A 19733-nucleotide genomic window follows, 5' to 3' on the forward strand; every position below is an offset into this window, starting at 1 on the left:
TCTTATGGTTTCAAGCTTCCATTGTTTTCACTTAGTGTATTAGTATACTAGATAAAAAAAATCGCCCTTCAACATTGTACCTGCATGCTTAATTCAAATGATAAACATTTAATCACTCGGACCAGTGGCACAGTATGGAACAGCTTCACTGTGACATAGAAGTCAGGCTGAAAGGGGTAAAAGAAACCTCAACTATTCTGTTTGGTAAAATATCACGGCAGATTAATCTTTGGTAATGGTATTGTGTCCAATATCCTGAGTAAGTCTGTATTCCACTTCAGCTATGAAGGGAGTGGGCACAACTGTTATCTGGAGCATGTACAGAGGATCACCAGGATGAACCCTTTGCTAGAAGCACATAGAGGGCTATAAGATGCAGAAAGCAAATAATGAATTTGTGATTTTATTTCTTTCAATTCCCGTCCATATTTTCTCTTATCCCTAGGGAAATGGGAATGCCCTTGGCACCACTGCGACGAGTGTGGTAAATCATCCACCTCCTTCTGCGATTTCTGCCCAAACTCCTACTGCAAGGAGCACCAGAAGGGAGCCTTGACTGCTTCAGCGCTAGACGGCCGCCTCTGCTGCTCTGAGCACGACCCAAACTGCCCGACAGAATTTGATTCATCGTCCTCTGTCAGCCTTCAGAACAATTCAGCAGCTGAGGACACCGGTGAAGAAACCACCGAGTGAATGCTTCCAAATGGAGATGTCATGGACTTGCAGTACTTATCAGGGCAACCTTTAGTGTTCTGCTATAAAGGGCTCTGGGGATTGTACATAATGCAGAGTGGAAAACTCAGATTCCGAGGGAGTAAGTAAAGATGACCAAAAGATTGTTTTGATTTTTTTTTTGTTTTGGACGCCTCAAGGTGACAATTGTCCTTGAAGAATTATTGTAACGACAGGAAACAGTGCTCATTTTTGTCTTTCTCTAAATTGTTCGTGTTTAGTGGTATTTGTGTCCGATTCTTGATGTCAGAAGAAAAACTTGCCCTTATCCACTAAAAACCAAAATCTAAGGATAATGCTATGTAGCTTGTTTGATTCATGTTTAAATTAAAATTAATAGTTGTGGGTAGGGGAGGGTGTGGGGGTAGAAAAGAATGGACAATATAAGAATTTGTTTGGGTGGTCAAAATGGGAAATCTGACACCCAACATCCCCCACCTGCCCCCAGTCTAAAGATGGAAAGTGGATTATGTACAGCACTTTGTTAATTTTGAAGAACCTTGCAGTGGACCACCAGGATCTGCTAATACCAGGAGCAGGAAAATAAAACCCACGTTAGAAGCAATCGTAAACTGCCAGATGAACAGTTCTTGAGCCTCAAGCTTTGACAGGGCAAGGAAGAGAATATGAAAGGGTTTAAATCCCAGCACAGTATACAGGTATGAAGCCTAACAGTAGCTGGTAGTGTCATGTTTTCTTTGAGGTTCAGATAATGCAAATAGCCCCAGCTATGACCTTTGTGGCTTCGGATGTCATCTGATATTCAAGTGTGGAATGTATTTCCCACATTTTAATTGTAATTTTTATTGATATTTACGGTCGTTTTTTCTCCATGTATGAGTGAGCATTCTAATTTGAGTTCTGCCTTTTCGGAGTTCATATTTTCTGTTATCAGCACTACCATTATGGCTACGTTGATGTGATTTTATTATTTTTATACATTTATATGTAAAAAGCAAAATTATGATCAAAAAAATCATGATTTTTAAAAAAAACTGAAGTGTCATCTTTACTCTTAACAGAGTGTTTTATGGACAACTAAAATGCTCTTACTGACTGAAAGTACTCCTAGAATCATAGAATCATATGTGGCGCAGAGGAGGCCATTTGGCCCAACACACCTGTGCCCGCTCTGAAAGAGCCACCCAAGTTTTCTTTTGCTCCTTCGTCACTGTTGAATCTGCTTTCACCATCCTTTCAGGCAAATGCATTCTTGATCATCATAACTTGCTGTGCAAAAAAAAATCTCCTCATCTTCCCTCTTTCTTTTACCAGTTTGCCTGTATGTTAAATCTGTCTTGTGGTCACTGACTCCCCACCGCCTCCCCACAATCCCCCACCAATGCAAACAGTTTCTCACTCTGTACTTTACCAAAACCCCTCATAATTTTGAACATTTCCATTAAATCTCGTCTTAACCTTAACTGTGAATCTATGATTCTATGCTGAAGTACCCTTGTATATAATAAACATTTAAATATGTCTGTATATTTAAAATAACCTTATACCTATCATGTTCTGATACTAGAACTTCGGTAGAATAAACTTGTGATATTTGTTTTTCAGCGTTATTCACGCATTGTATTTAATGGCAAAAAAAAACTTCCTCATCCATCACATGTCTACGTGTTGCAAATTCAGGGTATCTGTTGAAAAATGTCTCGGTAAAACTGCCAAGTTTCCTCAGTTGCTTGAACTGAATTCTATCATCTTTTTCACTCATTTGCTTTCCTACTTTGAATTTTCTTCCAGTGGCTCATGGCTGAGCTGTGACTATTGAGTACTATCTACCTTCGGAGACTCCCTCCCTGACTGTTAGCTGTGTCAATCCCTTCTAAAACCAGCAACAACAAAAAGAGTAACTGTCTATTGGCAGATGTGTACAGGATTGTGAACCTAAAATTGGCCAATTTTACAAATGCATCTTTTGGTTGAGAACATTGGATTTCCATGTTCCATCTTTGCTTAGTGTGGTCTTTGTGCACCAATGTGTATAGATATTAGATAAAATGGCAGCTGATGGGAGATAGATGAGGAAGGGGGAATCTTCCTCTGGTTCCAAACTGCAGGTCTCTCCATTCCCAAAATTGTCTGGAACCGCATCTGTCTCTTGCATTCCATTCGCAATCAACCTCCAATTTAAGTACGTTACTGTCTTCAGTTCCGAGTGGGACTTGAAAATAAGTGAAATGTGTAATAAAAACAGAAAATGCTGGAAAAACTCAGCAGGTCTGTGAAGAGAGAAGCAGAGATAATGTTGAGTTCGTATGACTCTTCTTCAGAAGTGAAGTGTGTGTCCAGTCTACTTGGATAGATGGACAATGTTGAGATTTTTGCAGTGGGTAGTGATGTCACTCCGTCTCAGTTTTTGTAGGATTTTCGTTACTACCAAGGGGAGATTTCCACTTGCCATAGTCAGTGCACAAACTATGCTGGAAGGAAATGTAAGATGCTTATTGAAGTGGCTTTCTCTCCTCCTTCACCTGATTGCTTTTGCCCAAACCAATTTTGTTTCTTTTGCTGCATTCTGTTTGTGAGATTACTTTAGACTCCTCCCAGATTTATCAGTTTTACATTTCAACTTCCATTATCTGTTTGTGCTTTCTCAACAAAAATTTTTACATGAAACTATGTTCATTTTGAATGAGATTTTTAATTTAATCATGTATCTTTCCCCCTTTCTGTCTCTCCCACTGAGTCTGGGATCATACTCAAGTGGGAGAACAGCTGGAAGTCTCAAGTTTCTTTTTAAATCAAGTCCGTGGAAGGAACATGTGAAAGTGTCTTGTTCTAGCTGGATTGTTGCACTAAGTTATTCCTGGGGATAGATATGGTTACTGTGTGTCTCCTGCTCCCGCTTTGCCCTGTTCAATAAATCACCTACTACCCATGCTTAGACTTGTTGGTATTATAGACGAGAGTTTGAGTAATACATCACCTTGCCAAATCCATGGGAAGACTGAAGAAAGCACAGCTACTTCTCATCTAGGGTGACCTCATAGGCAGACCACAATGAATAAGGATAGATGTCTTAGACATGTAAAAATTGATCTTTGAGTCACCGCAGCTCCAGTGACCACTGCTCAGCAGTCCTAAGTAAGGGCTGTAGGTCTGATTGACACCTGCACACCCCCACCCCAACCACCTGTTTTCCACAAATGCATGCAAAACTGCTGGCCATGTCCTCCTTTTGGGTTTTTGTTTCATAATTGGACAACTTGACTCATTTCTCCCAGAAAATAGCTCACAGCACTGACCTAGGAACTATAACTACCTTCTGTGTATCTCTGCTGAGACTTTTCATTTTGTTGTGCAATTGTAACAAGAAATACACTACATGGTGACTGTGGTTGTGCAATGTGCCACCAGTCCAGCAAGCTAACTCAGTTTGTCTACCTGCATGGTGATCCTTTTCCCTTCTGCAGTCAGAGTTAGCATTTTAATAATAGTTTTATAAATTGGTTGAAACCCATATGCACGCAGTCTTTTTTTTGACACAAAGGGTCTTTGAGCATTGTGCATGTCCATTGGAGCAGCGGTTTTAAAATGACAGGAATGTAGTCATTCATGTCAGCCAAGCTTTCATGGGCAGTACAGGGAGACTGGGGTGGAGGGAGGTGCAAGCACTGACTTTTAACTTAGCTGGTGGTCAGAACTAAGCCTCAAAATCGGGCAGGGAAAACACTTCCCCCCCTCCACCATGCACCCACCGTTCCAGCCTTTGCTGCCCTACTCAGCAGTTTGTTGAACAAGAAGTGTTAAGATGAAGCATATTTTGCAGAGGAGAGAAGGGTGTAATAAAGGTTCCTCGATTTCCACAAATATCATTTGAAAACTGAGCTTTAACATGGCATGCATGGGCTAGTGAGCTGGTGGTATATCAGTTAAGTTGATCCTTTATCCTTGACCCATTGCTCACCTTTGGCTTAAAACTCAGTGTGTTAGTTTGAAAATGTGCTGTCAACTGTGACTTAATGGTTGGATTGTATGTCATGTGGCACTAACTTTCTCTTTTTTTGGTATATTTTGACTGTTGTTGACTGGTATGGGTTTATGTCAATAGGATGTAAAAAAAAAAATTAATATAGAAATTCACATGATGCTTTGTGTTTCCTCGATGTCCTAGTTTGTGAACTGCCAACTTGTGATCCAACACAGGTGGGGGGAGGAGAGAGGAGTATTTCCAAGAATGTTGAAGCTTAGTCTTTTAATTGACAATGGCTTGTATCATCGATGTGTTGTCCTTAATAAATGAAAATATATTGAAAACATCTGGCAAAGGATTGCGCATGGCTTGTGGGATGCATTTACAGTGGAAGGATGAGGAATCTTTGAACAGAGTATTTACTGTGATAAGTCTGGGATATGCCAGATAGGAAGTTTATGATCGAAAAAAAATCTCTGCAATTCATCCGTTTAAATAGATAGGAATTTGTATTGCCTTTTGGGGTGCTAAATCAGGGGTGCTATATATAAATGTTATTGGGTGATAGGAAAAAGCAAAGCATGCAAATGAGTCCCAGGCTAATTGTTCTCAGGATAGCAGGTTCTTAAGCTTAACTCTTCCCATTTCTGTGAGATTGCCTGCATTGATTTTTGAATCTACATGTGTTTGCTTGACACCACTGAAGATTTCCTAAATGAAGAAAAGAGTTTTTGAAAACAGGAGGCCTGATTGGGAGTCTCAAGGCAGGCAGAAAATGTGACATGCCTTTGTGCTTTCAGCACTTTATGCTAGTTTATAAAAAAAAAATTCCCTCTGGTTGGAAGGCCATGCTCCAAATACAATTGCAGAATGCTTATTGCTCACAACATTTTAAAATGTTAAGGGATGATTGTGAATCCAATGGGAAGGGTCTGGACCACTTCGAGGAGGAAAATTGAAACATTAATTGCACCCAAGAAGGATGTTCTAAGCCATGTTTTGTTAAGAGTATTGGTTTCAATATTTGAATATTAATTGTATTTCCCCCCATATCCTGCTAGTTTTAGTTCAGTTGCTTCGCATCACCTGATGGAAAAGGGTGTCTTATCATTGTTCTAGATTGTAATGCTGAATACCAGTTGGTCAGTGGGAGGAGCGTTTTATTAATTAAATGTTAGTCTTTTATTGTATAATAATCATGTAAATATGTGAAACATGTGAACAGGGTTTGAACCTATAAAGCGTTCCATTCTGTACAGAAAGGCGGATGTCTCGAAGTTTGTTTACTCTTCCGGGGCCCTGGCCTGTTATCCCTTATCCTATAACATTCTTTGGTTGGAGAAGCATAGTCACTCTAATTAAGAATGTGTGATTGGTCTCAAGATTTTTATATCTAGATAGAATTTAGTCATCAGCAGATTTGAACACAATAACTGAAACATTAAATGTATAAAGTTTGAAAGCCTAGGATTCAGGTAAAACAGTTGAAACTACTTATTGTGAGAACTACAAAGAAAAAGACAGAAATTTGGGGGCAAGTTTAGCAATTCAATCTTTGTTAGAAAGGGGAACATGTTATACATGTACAGCATTGCTTTAACTTATTTGTGTTCTTTTGAGATTTTCTTCAAGCACAATGTCAATGAGTCTTATTAAACTATGACGCTGTGTGATACTATGAAAGGACATGGGTCCTGGTCACATTAAGGTGGAAGAGAAGGGATTGAGGGAAACAAAATGGTGAACTCTGACATCTCATCTATTTCTACAAGATATTGCACATTGGATAATGAGGTACTACAAGATTGGGTTATTCAGGTTTGACCAAGCAAGAGTGATAGCCGTTCCAGGAACAATCAGTTGAAGTGGTTATCCTGTCTTGTCTTGCATTGCTCTTGGCTGGTTGCAGTTCTGGAAAAGGATGCCATTTATCATGTGTTTACAAGAGAAGCAAAGAGAGTTATGACTTTGGGAAAGGGCAGATTGTTATTGGGTGCAAGGGCCATCCTCACAGTAACAATCAGGCATGGCTTGTTGCTTGGGTTAGAAGTCAGTGCAAGAGAGCAGGCTTTGCAGTGGATCTCTGATTTTTTTGGTGAAGTCAGTGAGAATGATGACTTTGTGCAGTCTTCACCAATCCTGTATGATGATGATGCTTCGTCAACTGTTGCTCTGTTTTCAAAGCATGATCTAATCATTGAGCCACCAAAAAGGTACAGGTGAGTGTTGTTTGTGGGGAATGTAAATCTCATCTGCCAGTTTTCAGAATTGTTTTTGAAGATTCGAAACTGAGGGGAGGAGATTAATGAACAAAATGCCATGAAATAAAGCACTTTGCGATCAGTATATGGACTTGTTTTAAATGAAAGTTCACACTTTGAAAACTAAACAATGAAATCATAAGAGTATGAAGTTGTTTTGATAGGATGTTTCTCTGGTCAGGCAGGCTATACATGCTGTAGGAGTAGAGGCCTCAGGTACAAAGTCCAGAGTGCACTTGCAGGCTCTTGTTGTAGTCTCATTTGGGATGTGAGATCGCCAGCTCCAGTGTCCATTTCTAGATAGGCGTATACTGTGACGGCCCTTTGCCAGTTCTTCAAATGTTTGGAGAGAGGCCAGACTTCAAGGGCTAATGGGCATGTTGACAGAAGTGTCTGAGGGAAGTTCTCATGGGAGGGGTGGCCCAACTTAAGTGCTGCCAGAATCTCACTTGCCGTGATCCTTAAGCCATTGGCCCTCCAGCATCACAGTCTGACTCCAGAATCAGGCAGCAACGCCTATGTGGCTATTCAATGATGCTGACAATGTGGTACAAATAGGCCCTCAGTTTTAGACATTTGGATTAGTCCTGACAGAGCAAGGGGTTTTTGTGTCCTTTTTTTTTAAAAAGCATCTAAAAGGTTCAGAAAACATATTGCACTTAAAGCTTGCTTCTTTTGGATGCTGTAAAGCTGCATTTGCGAGAGAAAATGCATTAAAATCCAACTTAAAGGGTGTTGATTAATAAGAATCATCACTGGTACTAAACAGTTGCTCTCCTTTTACCTGGCTTCACACAAAGTGTCTAAAATATTTTTTATTACTTGAAAGTTCTGTATTATTTCACAGTTATATTTGTTTTTGTAATTTTATTTATAGGTAGACAGTGCTGCAGTATATTTTTGTAACGCCATGGAATGTTGACTAATTGCAAGTCAATATAGCTCATTATCAGGTCATGAAGTGTTTCTTGCAAATATTATGTACAATAGGATAAAGTTGCACAGCAATCAAAAACAGATTCTTTTTGTATTTCCCATTTATTTAAAATATGACATTCATGCAGCTTGTTATTGCTGAGCATGTTTCCTTTTTGGAGAAAATCTAACTGCTTTGTAAACAAAGACAGGATTTGGGGATTCACAATGCTGACAACACACAAACACTAACTTCCCTTATCGAACCACTTGGGGTGTATTGTTGCAAAGATGACCTGTTGCTGTTCAGAGTTTGCGGAATGCTGCTCTTAAACCTTGTCATTTCCACATGTAATTGCACAGAGTGTGAAAACTTGCAGCTTTACTGAATGTACATGGACATCGCCCCTCTCCTCACTAATTGGACTGCTTGTAATCTAGCCTGTGACTGTATTCTATGTGTTTGAATGTAGGATTGTTTAAATTCTTTTTGTATATGATTAGTCACTGAGATGGCTCTTTTTCTTAAAGAAAATTTTATTTCAGATTAAAGTTGGAATTTTGCCATGGTTTGCTTTCATGAAAGGTTCATTCTGAAGATTTGTAATGACATTCCATTGATCTGAAAGGGAAAAAAATTCAGACTTGCTTGATTTTAATTTCAATAAACAGTTCTCAGTGTTCAAATGGAGGGTCTGCTTTCTCTGCTTGTTTAATAGAGGCAACCAAAATGTACTTTTAGTGTTTTTAAAAAAAATCTATACATGTTTTACAAATAACATTTGAGGCTGAGCCAGATGGGAGAGTAAGAGGGATGACTTGGAAGTTAGGTCAAATTATTAAATTTTGAGGAAGCTCAGGAGCGAGCTCCAAAATGTCAGACTGAGGTGGCTGCAGAGACAGAAAGAGATACACAGTGCTGAAGTGCAGGGGGGAATGGAGCATTCAGAATAGAATTTGGGCTAGAGGGGTTTGTAGGGATGGAAAAAAATCTCTGGAGAAACTCCAGATAAGGATTTGAATTGAAGGTGTCAGGAAATGGTGCGCCAATGCAGTTCAGAGCAGACAAGGTGATGGGCAAATGGAACTTTGTGCAGTGTCGGTTGTGATAGCTGAGTTTAGTTCACTTTGGAGTTTATGGATTGCAGTTGGGAGGCCAGCAAGGGAATCATCGGTTTTGAAGGTGGTAGCAGAGAGGGCAGACAAAGGAATAAACATAAAAGATTAATCTTAATTGAAATTGCAAACCAAAACCAGGGTTGGACTTCACTTTGGAGGGGAAGGAGTGATCAATGAAAAATTGTGCAGAACCATTCCAGATTCGCACTCTAAATTGGACAGAAGAGGAGATCATAACCCCTACACAGATCAGTGAAAGAACCTGCTTGATGGCCTGAACAGATCTTTCTGTTATGATGCATTGGACTTTGGGCATCCAAAAATTTGCTTTCCCCAGGAATGCCAAGAATTGTCTCCACACTGACTATTGCAGGAAACAGGGGTGCTCTGTATAACTGAGTGATGTAGAGAAAGAAAGGTGGGAAAGAATGTCCAGATGATCAATGCTCAACACACTTACTGGACAATGTAATCTGATGTGTCACTCTCTCCAACCACCTCACTGTTTAGAAAATCAACCAATACTGACAGTGCCATCATCATAAAGATTGAAGTAGTTCAAAGAGAGGGTTCACCATCACCACCTTGGGGCAATGGTGGCACAATCTGGATGTGAGCATTGTTGCTCAAAGTTTACAATGGCGCACAAATTCCCTACTATAATCAGAGGGCACAATATCTGCAAAGAAGAAGTGAATGGGACTGTGTTTTTCCTTATTTTTAATTGTTTTTTATCCAGCCTTAGTGTGGGGCAGAAGTGCAAGTGGTTGGAAGAACTACCGGGGACACCTTCTGTTTTAAACACTCAGGGTAAGACCCAATACAAATCAGCTGATGGGCAAAATAAATAGACTGTGAAGCACCATGGAACGTTTAGTTAGATTAAAGGCTCCAGATAAGTACAACTTAATAGACCCAGGAAACAGCTGCTTTTAAGATGGAGCTTGTTCACCATATGACGGAGAAAGGAATACGTTAATATAGTTAACTGAATTAGGGAAGGAGGAGGCTCGTGTGGATCAGTTTGGCCGAATGGTCCGTTTTTCTGTTACAAGCTAATCTAAGTACTAAAAATATTTTCCAGCTGTACTAATAACTTGGGCTTGAAGCCACTCGAGGGAGGAATGAAAAATAGAGCTCAGTATCTTTGTACACTGGGAAGGTCAAGTGTGGATTTTAAAACTGTGAATGAGTCTTAAAAGGTAAGAAACATAGGTTGATTAATTTTGGAACTGCCTGCTGAATTGGACCAGCCTCAGAGCCCAGTGTAAGGAAACAGACTTTGTCATTCAACAGAGATGGAAGGGAGAGATATTATCTAAGAACTCAAAGGGGGCATGAATTGGGGAGGTAGAGGGGTTAGTGGAAAGCAAGCTCAGCTTCCAAAGTAAGAGGTCGAGGAGCAGATATAAAGGCCAGTCAAGGGGTTGGAGTGTTCACCACATGCAAGGCATGAGGAAAATGATTCTGTCGAAGGGTCATAAGGACTCGAAACGTCAACTCTTTTCTTCTCCGCCGATGCTGCCGGACCTGCTGAGTTTTTCCAGGTAATTCTGTTTTTGTGATGAGTAAAAGGATGTTCAGTAACAACTTGAAAGGTTGGTATCTTGTTATGCCCCAATGGTATAATGTGCAGCTTGGTGAATGGAAGGGCTGTGGATCTCGGAAGCCAGTTTGGCCAACAGAATAAATATTCCATTTTCAGCTGCCTACAGGATTGGGATTGGGTTCATAATTCTGTGAACTTTTTTCATCATGTCTAATTTGAGGGATGTTGAAAGGTGTGGAAATGCTATATGAGCAGATAGTGTGTTTGCCTTCCAACCTGAAACAGCTGTGAATTTTGTGATGTAAAATGGGCAGACACAGGGCAGATGCAGTTTAATGCACAGAGGTTTAAATTGATGCATTTTGAGGGGAGCCATCAAAGACTAGAGTTTGTTAAACCTCAGTTACACTCGAGATGTCCAAACAAACTTTGAGTTCAGTGGATCACGTCCAACTGCACACACAGTCTTCCCTGCAACCTCTAATCTTTAAAATTAAAGATATGTATAGAATTTGGGCAAGGTCACATAGAATAACTCTTTGGGCGGGTGGTGCAAGGGCATGTCTTCCTTACCTGATATTTAAAGTAATATTAGATATGCATTCACTAAACAGATTTACAAACGGGAAAAATCTTCCCCAAGATATTTGAATCCAGCTCATTTTCAGCATAGGATGCTCTGGTTCACGGAAGATTTTAGATTTGTGATTTTGCAAATTAAAATGTTATCAAACTTAATTCCTTAGCAGTGTAATTTAAAGCATATTTCCATCAAAGCTGAAATTTAACTCTTCCGATACTGGTGGACTGAGCATCCCTGATATTAATTGCTCCACCATTGGCCTTAGCTACTGCAGGTCTAAACTTTGAAATTCATTCCTAAACTTATCTGCATCTCTGCGAGGTACCACCTCTCCTCCTCTATGATGCATTATGAAGAACCTTGGGATGTTGCACTACATTAACTTGTATTTTAAATAGTGCATTTATGTCCTTTAGAGCAGCCATCTGCATGAAGGAGTGTGTAGGAAGAAATGAAAGGGTAGTGGCTATATCTCCTGAGCTTGCACCAAGGAAGGTACTGTGAGAAGTGGAGCTGGTGTTTGAAGAATAGACGGAGGAGTAGTTTCTTCAGACTGCTGAAAAGGGAGGAGTTGAAGATGTGTTTGATGGTAACATTGCACTGGAAGTGGTCGAAACGGGGGAAGAAAATCTTCAGCCAGAAGTGTGGAGTGGAGGTTTCCACCATCACAGAAGCCAGTCTTCAATTTATTCAATTCAGACCAAGTGGTATGAAGAAACAGCTGCACACACTGGTTACAGCAAAGGTTTTCTCCCTGACATAGCTGTGGCCCAAGGTTTGTGTTCACTGGCCAAGCTTTCCAGTAGAGCTACGACAATGTGGAAAATTATTGGGTATGTCATGTCCACAAAGAGAAGAAAAAATCTAATACAACCAAGTACCGTCCCATCTACCAACACCAGCAAAGTGATGAAAGTGCTGTCAACCGCTTGCACACCATTGTTCAGTTTGGGTTCAGCCAGGATCACCCATCACAGCCTTGGTCCATTTAAGGATAAAAGAGCTGAATTCCAGAGGTGAGGCGAGAGTGACTGTCCTTGACCCAGAGCAGCGTTTCACTGAATGTAGCCTCAACGAGCCCTAGGATAAATCAATACTACTATGAAAAATTCTGCTGATTGCAGTCATACTGAGCACAAAAGTTGTGGTTGTTGGAGGTCAATCATCTCAATCCCAGGACATGGCGACAAGATTTCCTCAGGAAATCCTGGCTCCGCTTTCTTCAGCTGCTTCATCATTGACCTTCCCCTCACAATGTTGGAAGTGGGGATGTTTCAGTACCGTTCACGACTCTACATATATTGAAGCAGCCCACTCCCATGTGCAGCAAGGCCTGGATAGCATGCAGACTTGAGCTGGTAAGTGACAAGTAACATTTGTGCCACACAAGTAGCAGGCAGTGACCATCTCTAACGAGAATCTAATCATCCCCTCCTTGATGTTCAAAGGTATTACTATTGCTGAATCCCCCACCATCAACATCGCTAGGGTTACCATTGACCAGGAACTGAATTGGATCAGCCATTTAATACTGTGGCTTCAAGAGCAGGTCAGAGGCGGGGAATTCTGTGGAGAGTAACTCAGCTCCTAACTTCCTAAAGCCTTTCCACCATCTGCAAGGCACACTCACTCTCCACTTGCCTGAACGAGTGCAGGTTCAATAATACTTCCGAGAAATTTGACACCATCCAAGGTAAACCAACCTGTTTAGTTGACCCCTCTACCAGCTTAAATATTCCTTGCCTCCACAACTGCACAGTGGCAGCAGTGTGTACCAGCTACAAGGTGCAGTGCAAGAACTTAACAAGACTTCTTTGACAGCACCTCTCAAAGCCCTGACCTCTAGCAAGGGTAACAGGCCCTTGGGAAGACCACCACCTGCAAGCTTCCCTCCTAATCATTTGGAACTATAATCGCTGTTACTTCCTCGTCATTTGGTCAAAATCATGGAACTCCCTAACCTAATAGCACTATTGGGGTACCTACACCAGATGAACTGCAACGGTTCAAGAAGGTAGCTACTACCGTCAAAGATTAGGGATAGGCAATAAATGCTAGTCTTGCCAGTCACTCCACAATACTGCAAATGAATTAAAAAGGAAAACAAGCACACAGTATGTGCAACTTCACTGACAAGTCTGATCTACCATTGGTGGTCACTCCACTATAACTCAGGCTGAGTCGTGCCTTCAAACCCTTTTTGTCTACCTGAATGTAAGAGACCTTAACCTGAAAATATACTGGCTTCATGAGGAAGTTGTCTTATGAGGGTTTACCAAAGAATATCTCATATCCAAAAAAATGCATGTTTGCTGCTGTCTTCATGCAATGAAGGGAAGCCCCATTAGAGGGCAGCATAAATTACTCCAACTTAATGGTTGAAACATATTGAACCTCATCTTTCCCTTATGTTTGCAAACTATGATGAAATATTCAACACTTGCTGAATAAATTATAGCCATGTAAATGCAGTACCAAGATTTTATAGTAAGCTGTTTATTAACACAACTTCAATTGTATAGCACAATTACAATGGTAGACAGTCTCTTGAACAGTAAAATGGTCATGAAGTAACTTAGAATTTTACATGAGTCTGGTACAATTTTTTTTTCCCTGTGACTACAGGAGTGGGGACATACAGTGCTGCCAAATGGGAAATGCTGCAGATTTCAGAGACTTCCTTCCTGGCCCCAAACCAATGCTACTGAAGGAAACAGTCTTAACTGTGTCCCTGGTCTATTCCAAGAATACCAAGACCTGTTGCACACTCATTTAAAGTTTATTTTCCTCACTCACATGTCAACATCACCATTTCCCCAACAAGTGTGGATTAAGTGGTACTTCTGAGTAGTTTGACCAACTGTTCCTCCAATTTCTCTTCGGACAGAGTGCTCCAATGAGCAACTGCAGCCAAAGATGATTGGACATGTTCAGTAATTTACTGGCCTTCATTGAGTTGCCCTGTAAGTTCTGTAGTGCCTTCTTGCACTAGAGGTGGCATGGAGTTCAAGGGTAGGAGCCTGACTCCTCCATCCACAAAGCCCAAAGTTTTAATGCGCACAAACACTGTATAATTTCTGAGAAGGACAAAATTAGAAAAGGTAGCAAACAAAAATATAAATTATTGCAGCATTTTCCATCTGGTATCCAAAATATCAAGTAGAGCAGTTTTGCTTCTTAATTACAAAACAACCAGGCAACAGGACTCTTTGAATAATGGAGCATATATCAGTAAGTCATGATTTTTGAGCATACGGTCAGATGTATTTGTATACAGTCTTCTTATCCACTGTCTGAATTTCCATCTTGACAGGACATTTATACAGATACGAGAGGAGAGTCTCAGTATAGCCTATTAGGAAATAGAACTTTTGAGGTGGCATTTTTTGAATGAAGATGGCACAGATGACAATGATGTTCGCTCTTCTCTTCAACACCACTTCATTGGCCAGACATCCATGGAATGTTCCAAATATAAACTTGCGGATGAAGACATCTTCAATTGTGCGTTCTGCAGCTCCCTCTTCGCTATCCAGATTGCCTGAATCAAGATGAAGATATTTAGTAACCTCTGCTGTTGCTTGAAAGCTGCAAATGTAGTTAATCTAATGCCAGATCAAGTATTATTAGATAATTCTCAACAGCACCATCCTCAGGTAGGTCTGCTTAGAGCCACTTGTGTGGAAAGTGATCCTTATTTCTTTACTAACATTGTTGAACATTTGGAAATTGGAACACCATAAGCAGATTAATATTTGAATTTCAACCATATCCAATTTAATATTAACATGCATTGGTTCTTTAATCTGTTTTGCTAAAGTTATTTACTTGGAATCTGTAAAACAATTTTACTGCCTCATGTAGTTTCAAAGCATTTTTATGAACTTGCCAACTTCTGTGGAGTTCTTGTGGTACTTTCTACTCAATTAGCCATACTCAGAAAGTAATATCATGTTCAAAGAAACAAAATAAAGTTGCTAGTCACTTACTGGTATGTTGAGACAGCCAACCTTTTCTGTGAGCAATGAAGTGAGGTGGATGCGCCTCCTCGTAGGTAACTGGCTTATTACCCTTGCCAACACGAACACGGGCAGCTCGGTTCTAGAAAAAAGAATTTTAGTGTCTTCCTTGTTACACTGAGAATCTTTTAGTCTATTCTTTCACCCTTCCCATTAAAACTAGAACCATAAAATCTTACAGTACCACCATGTCATGCCTGTGCCAGCTCTTTGAAAGTGCTGTCTAATTTGTCCCACACACCAGCTTTTTATCCATAACCCTGCCAATTAGACCCATCAAGTACATGTCTATTTATTTTTTGATAGTTACTGTGGAATCTGCTTCCGTCACTCTTTCAGGGAGCGCATCCAAATCTGAACAACCTTCAATGTGAAGAAATTTAACCTAATTTCTCCATGAGTGAACGACTTTAAATCTATAACCTCTGTCAATTACCGTTCCATTTCTCCCCAGGTCTCCCCTGCTGTCACCATCCCAATTTTGCCTGCTAAGTTTTCTCCATCTTGCACCAGTTAAAGGTTCATCAAATTTGCCTCAGGTTAACAGATGAATTCATTCTGATCTCTGATATTTAACTTCAAGTTCCTGGAGAGTGAATAAGAACCATACAATCCTAATACTATTATTGTAACCCTTTTACCTTGAAGCATGGTACTGTTGTCTGTATACCTCTTCTCCATGCAATCCCACATTGCCAAGATGACAAAACCTGAAATTCAAGTTCACAGTGTTAATGCCTTCAAACTGGGTTATTGTTTGCTTTAAGAAAGCTTGAACTTAAATTACAAACGTGATGAAATAACAGCATTAAATCAAGGATTTTCCTCTAAAGCAAATTTTATTTAAACTGGTCTTCCTCCACTGTTAATTTAGACTAAACAATTTGACTTTTATGCAGGCTGATCTCTATCATGACTGATCAGTTAATTTGGTAATATAAATTCACAAATGGTAGCTCTAGAGCGGATATTACAGTACAGGAGGCCAGTTGGCCAGAACCAGATCAAGCACTGCATCCTTCCTTGGCGGGATGGAAACAAACTGATGAAGCAAATTCTCGGAAGATGTTTCAAGAATTTCTCCCCACCGTTTTAATTTCTTTCTCCCCAAAACCTCAATTTGATTTTGGCGATCAAACAAGTGATAGGAGCATGCTAGCTAAAGACAAAACAAGATATGTGTCAGAAGCTGGTAGGCAGTGTTGAGGCAAAGCACAGGTTAACCGGTTTAAGTGATTGTGTCTCCTTCTTTTCTTTGTGATATAGTATCCAGTTCTTGAGGATGGGTACAAAATTTATTAAAATGTTCTCTCCAAAAGACTTGGAATCAAGCTCTTGTTGCAATTTCTGGGCTACAGGCCAAGTATTGATAGTGGAGATGAAATGAGAAACATTTCAAGGGAGAAAAGGAAAAGCAAATCTGGTCATTTAATCATCCTCTGACATGGCTCAGTGTTAAATCAAATATCTTTCTATCAGTGGTGATTATACAAATTAATTATAATTTCGGCTAAAATAAATTTGGTTCCTTTCACTTTTAACTGGAAGCTGTTACAAAATAGTCAAATCTCATACAGTTTTAAAAATACATGTTTGATATATCACATGACTAAAAATAGACATTTGTTTAACGATCAGTCTTTGACCCTTAAATCTCCCCTATTATTAACAGCACTGATTAAAGAAGAAACTGATATCAGAAGTGTTCAAGGCCATGACTCAGCTGGTCACAAGGTTCTGGGTTCAAGCGTCACTCCAGGTGTTGGGTACAAAAGTAGAGGCTGACGCTCTAGTATGCTGCTGAGAGAGTATTGCACTTTCAGGGTATTGTCTTTGAGATCAAACAATAAACTGAGGCCCTGTCAGCTCTCTCAGATACAAGTAAAAGAAGAAGTGCTGGAGGTATTATCCCTGCTATCGTGGCCAATAGTTAATCTGTTTCTGTGATGCTGACTGAGGACTACCTGGTCATCAAAACATTGCTTTCTGTGGGATTTTGCTCTTGCAAAATGGTTGCTGTTCCCTACATTATAAGTGACAACACGAAGTACTTAAATATAAACAAAATGCTGGGAAAACTGGGTAGGTCTGGCAGTATCTGTGGACAGAGAAATAGTTTCGAGTCCCTAAGACTTCATCGGAACTCTTTTGAAAGTCGGTGGTCGTGAAAGGTTTAAGACGGGAGCTTCTGAGAGACAAGTGTGGGAAGCAAGAGAAACATGGAATGCTGATGAATGGTCTGCCCCGACCGATTAAATTACATTTTCTGTTCACATATATAAATCATCCATTCAGGGTTTCATTTAATCAATTCTCCCAACTACCATCAATGTTAATTGTGGTAAAATACCTCCCCCCCCCCCCCCCCCCGGCTGGTTATGAACATCAACTAATTTCAGAGTTAACAGGCAAGTATTAACACCGAGGAACATGATAAAAAATATTGTGAACAGTTTAAACTACATTCTTTTACCGGCAGCTGACAGCAACTCCGGTACGCTGCGAGCGCCGCCATATTAGACGCACAGGATTGTGGGATCGCACATTAAAAAGATGGCGATAATCTCCGGACGCCTGGTTTATGTTTATGTATTTATGTATGGTTATGAAGAGGTACTCAATTACAAAAATAAAATAATCCCGAGCAGAAGAGTTGGCGCAAATTTGCGGTGATGTCACCAACGGTCTTTGCTCGCGCGATATGAGCGGTGCGCTGCGCGCAGGCGCGGTTTAACTTGGCGGAGCCCCCGGTGGTGAGAGCTTGAAGGCGTCGTGAGGTGTGAAGGGCGAGGCTTTCTTGTAGCGTCGTGTCCACGAGAAGGAGGGAAAGAGAGTAAATGGGAGAGAGAAAGCAGGCGAAAAGGGGACCCAGACACAGTCACCGCCACCTAGAAGAGCAATCCCACCCAAGCCTATGGATTGGAGTGGCCACGTTTTGGGAGAAATCAAAGTGCGCTGCCACAGGAAAACAGATGAGTTATTGGTTGGTGAATATTTTGTTAGTTTATCTTCAGAACTCATGTAATTTTATTAGTCATTATGAGTTGTCGTAAAGCTTACTAGCAGTAGTGAAGGTTATGGAAGTGGCAGTGTTGATTAATTATAAATTAATTAAACACAATATAAAGATGGCAGGACAGCTGATGTGTTGCGACTGCAGAATGTGGGAGCTCCTGAACACCCAGGTGATCCGGGGCAGTCAGGTTTGCAGTAAGTGCCTGCGGCTTGAAGAATGCTGGCTCAGAGTAATTGAGCTGGAAGCTGAGCTGCAGACAGGGCGATACATCAGGGATGGAGTGTTGTAACATGGAGAAGTTTACCTGGACACTTTGTACCAGGCGATGGTCACATCCCTTAGCTTAGGGTCTTCTGGTTTGGTCAGGGTGTGACCGCGAGTGAGGCAGATAAGGGGACCCGGAAGGTAGAAGCGGAGGAGCCTCAGCCTTTGCCATTGTCCAACAGGGTTTGAGGTTCTTGCAGCCTGTCAGGGTGAAGGTGGTGGCTACAGGGTGGATGAGCAAACTGGCCATGTCACCATGGTACAGGAAGCCATTCAAGTCGGGGGAGGTAATAGGGATGTAGTAGTAGTTGGGGACGGTATAGTCAGGGGGATAGACAGTTATCTGCAGCCAGGAGTGGAGTCCAGCTGGCTGTGTTGCCTGCTTGATGCCAGGGTTTGGGACATTTTTCCTGGATTGGAGAGAAAGTTGCAGTGGGAAGGGAAGGATCCAGTGGTTGTGGTCAATGTAGGTATCAATGACATATTTAGAATTAGGAAAGAGGTTCTGCTGAGGGAATAAGAATAGCTAGGGAAAAATTAAAAAGCAGAACCTCAAAGGTAATAATCTCTGGATTACTAGCTGGGCCATGAGCAAACTGGCATAGGGTAAATAAAATTAGAGAGATGAATGTGTGGCTGAAAAATTGGTGTGGGAGAAATGAGTTTGGATTCATGGGACACTGCCACCAGTACTGGGGAAAGTGAGAACTGTACCATTGGGATGTTCTTCACCTGAACCATGCTGGGACAATGTTCTTGTGAGTTGTATAACTAGGGCAGCAGAAAGAGCTTTAAACTAAAAAGTGGGGGCAAGGGATCAAGTTTGGGAAGATGAGATAAATTAAACAGAGCAAAGAAGGGAAAAAGAGCAAGGTAAGATTAAGGGAAATGATGATCAGAACATGGCAGAAAGGGCCAGAGTGTACAAACCTCAGACTGCACCAGCAAATAAGGCTAAAGGTTACAAAAAAAGTGAAAAGACAGAACTGAAGACGTTGAAGGCCTGGTCAGTGATTACCCCATTACATCCATCAGATTGGCCTGACCAACTATGGCAGAGACTTCATGTGGACTTTGCCAGATCACTTCTCGGACATACGTTCCTGATTGTGGTGAATGCTCCCACAAAGTGGCCTCATTTTATTCCTATGAGCTTGACTAATTCAGCAAAGACCATTGATGCTCTCTGGAATGTATTCACTACTTTTGCATTGCCAGAGCAGATTGTGCCATTGTCAGACACACAGTTCACATCATGTGAATTTTAAACATTCCTAAAAAACAATGAGATCAAGCAGATTCTCATTTCGCCTGACCAACCATCCTCAAATGGTGAAGTGGAGCGCTTTG

General features: G+C 40.8%; 2 protein-coding genes across 5 annotated transcripts in view; one reads left to right on the top strand and one right to left on the bottom strand.

The window, feature by feature from the left end:
* nsd3 (nuclear receptor binding SET domain protein 3) overlaps positions 1-8520 on the top strand; it is an 80006-nt gene extending 71486 nt beyond the window's left edge. For all 4 annotated transcript variants that reach the window (XM_041209220.1, XM_041209224.1, XM_041209222.1 and 1 more), the window contains one exon: positions 446-8520. In XM_041209220.1, coding sequence (XP_041065154.1) covers positions 446-693 — 248 coding nt within the window. In that variant the 3' untranslated portion in view covers positions 694-8520. The remainder of the gene's footprint in view (positions 1-445) is intronic.
* Positions 8521-13564: 5044 nt separating this feature from the next.
* mrps24 (mitochondrial ribosomal protein S24) lies at positions 13565-17646 on the bottom strand. Its single transcript, XM_041209078.1, has 4 exons — positions 17577-17646; positions 15745-15813; positions 15074-15185; positions 13565-14625 (listed from the first exon to the last, which is right to left on the bottom strand). The coding sequence occupies exons 1-4, from the start codon at positions 17616-17618 to the stop codon at positions 14342-14344; spliced, it is 507 nt and encodes a 168-aa protein (XP_041065012.1). The 5' UTR covers positions 17619-17646; the 3' UTR covers positions 13565-14341.
* Between the last annotated feature and the right edge of the window lie 2087 nt (positions 17647-19733).

This window comes from Carcharodon carcharias, chromosome 17, assembly GCF_017639515.1.
Source record: "Carcharodon carcharias isolate sCarCar2 chromosome 17, sCarCar2.pri, whole genome shotgun sequence".
Lineage (NCBI taxonomy): Eukaryota > Metazoa > Chordata > Chondrichthyes > Lamniformes > Lamnidae > Carcharodon > Carcharodon carcharias.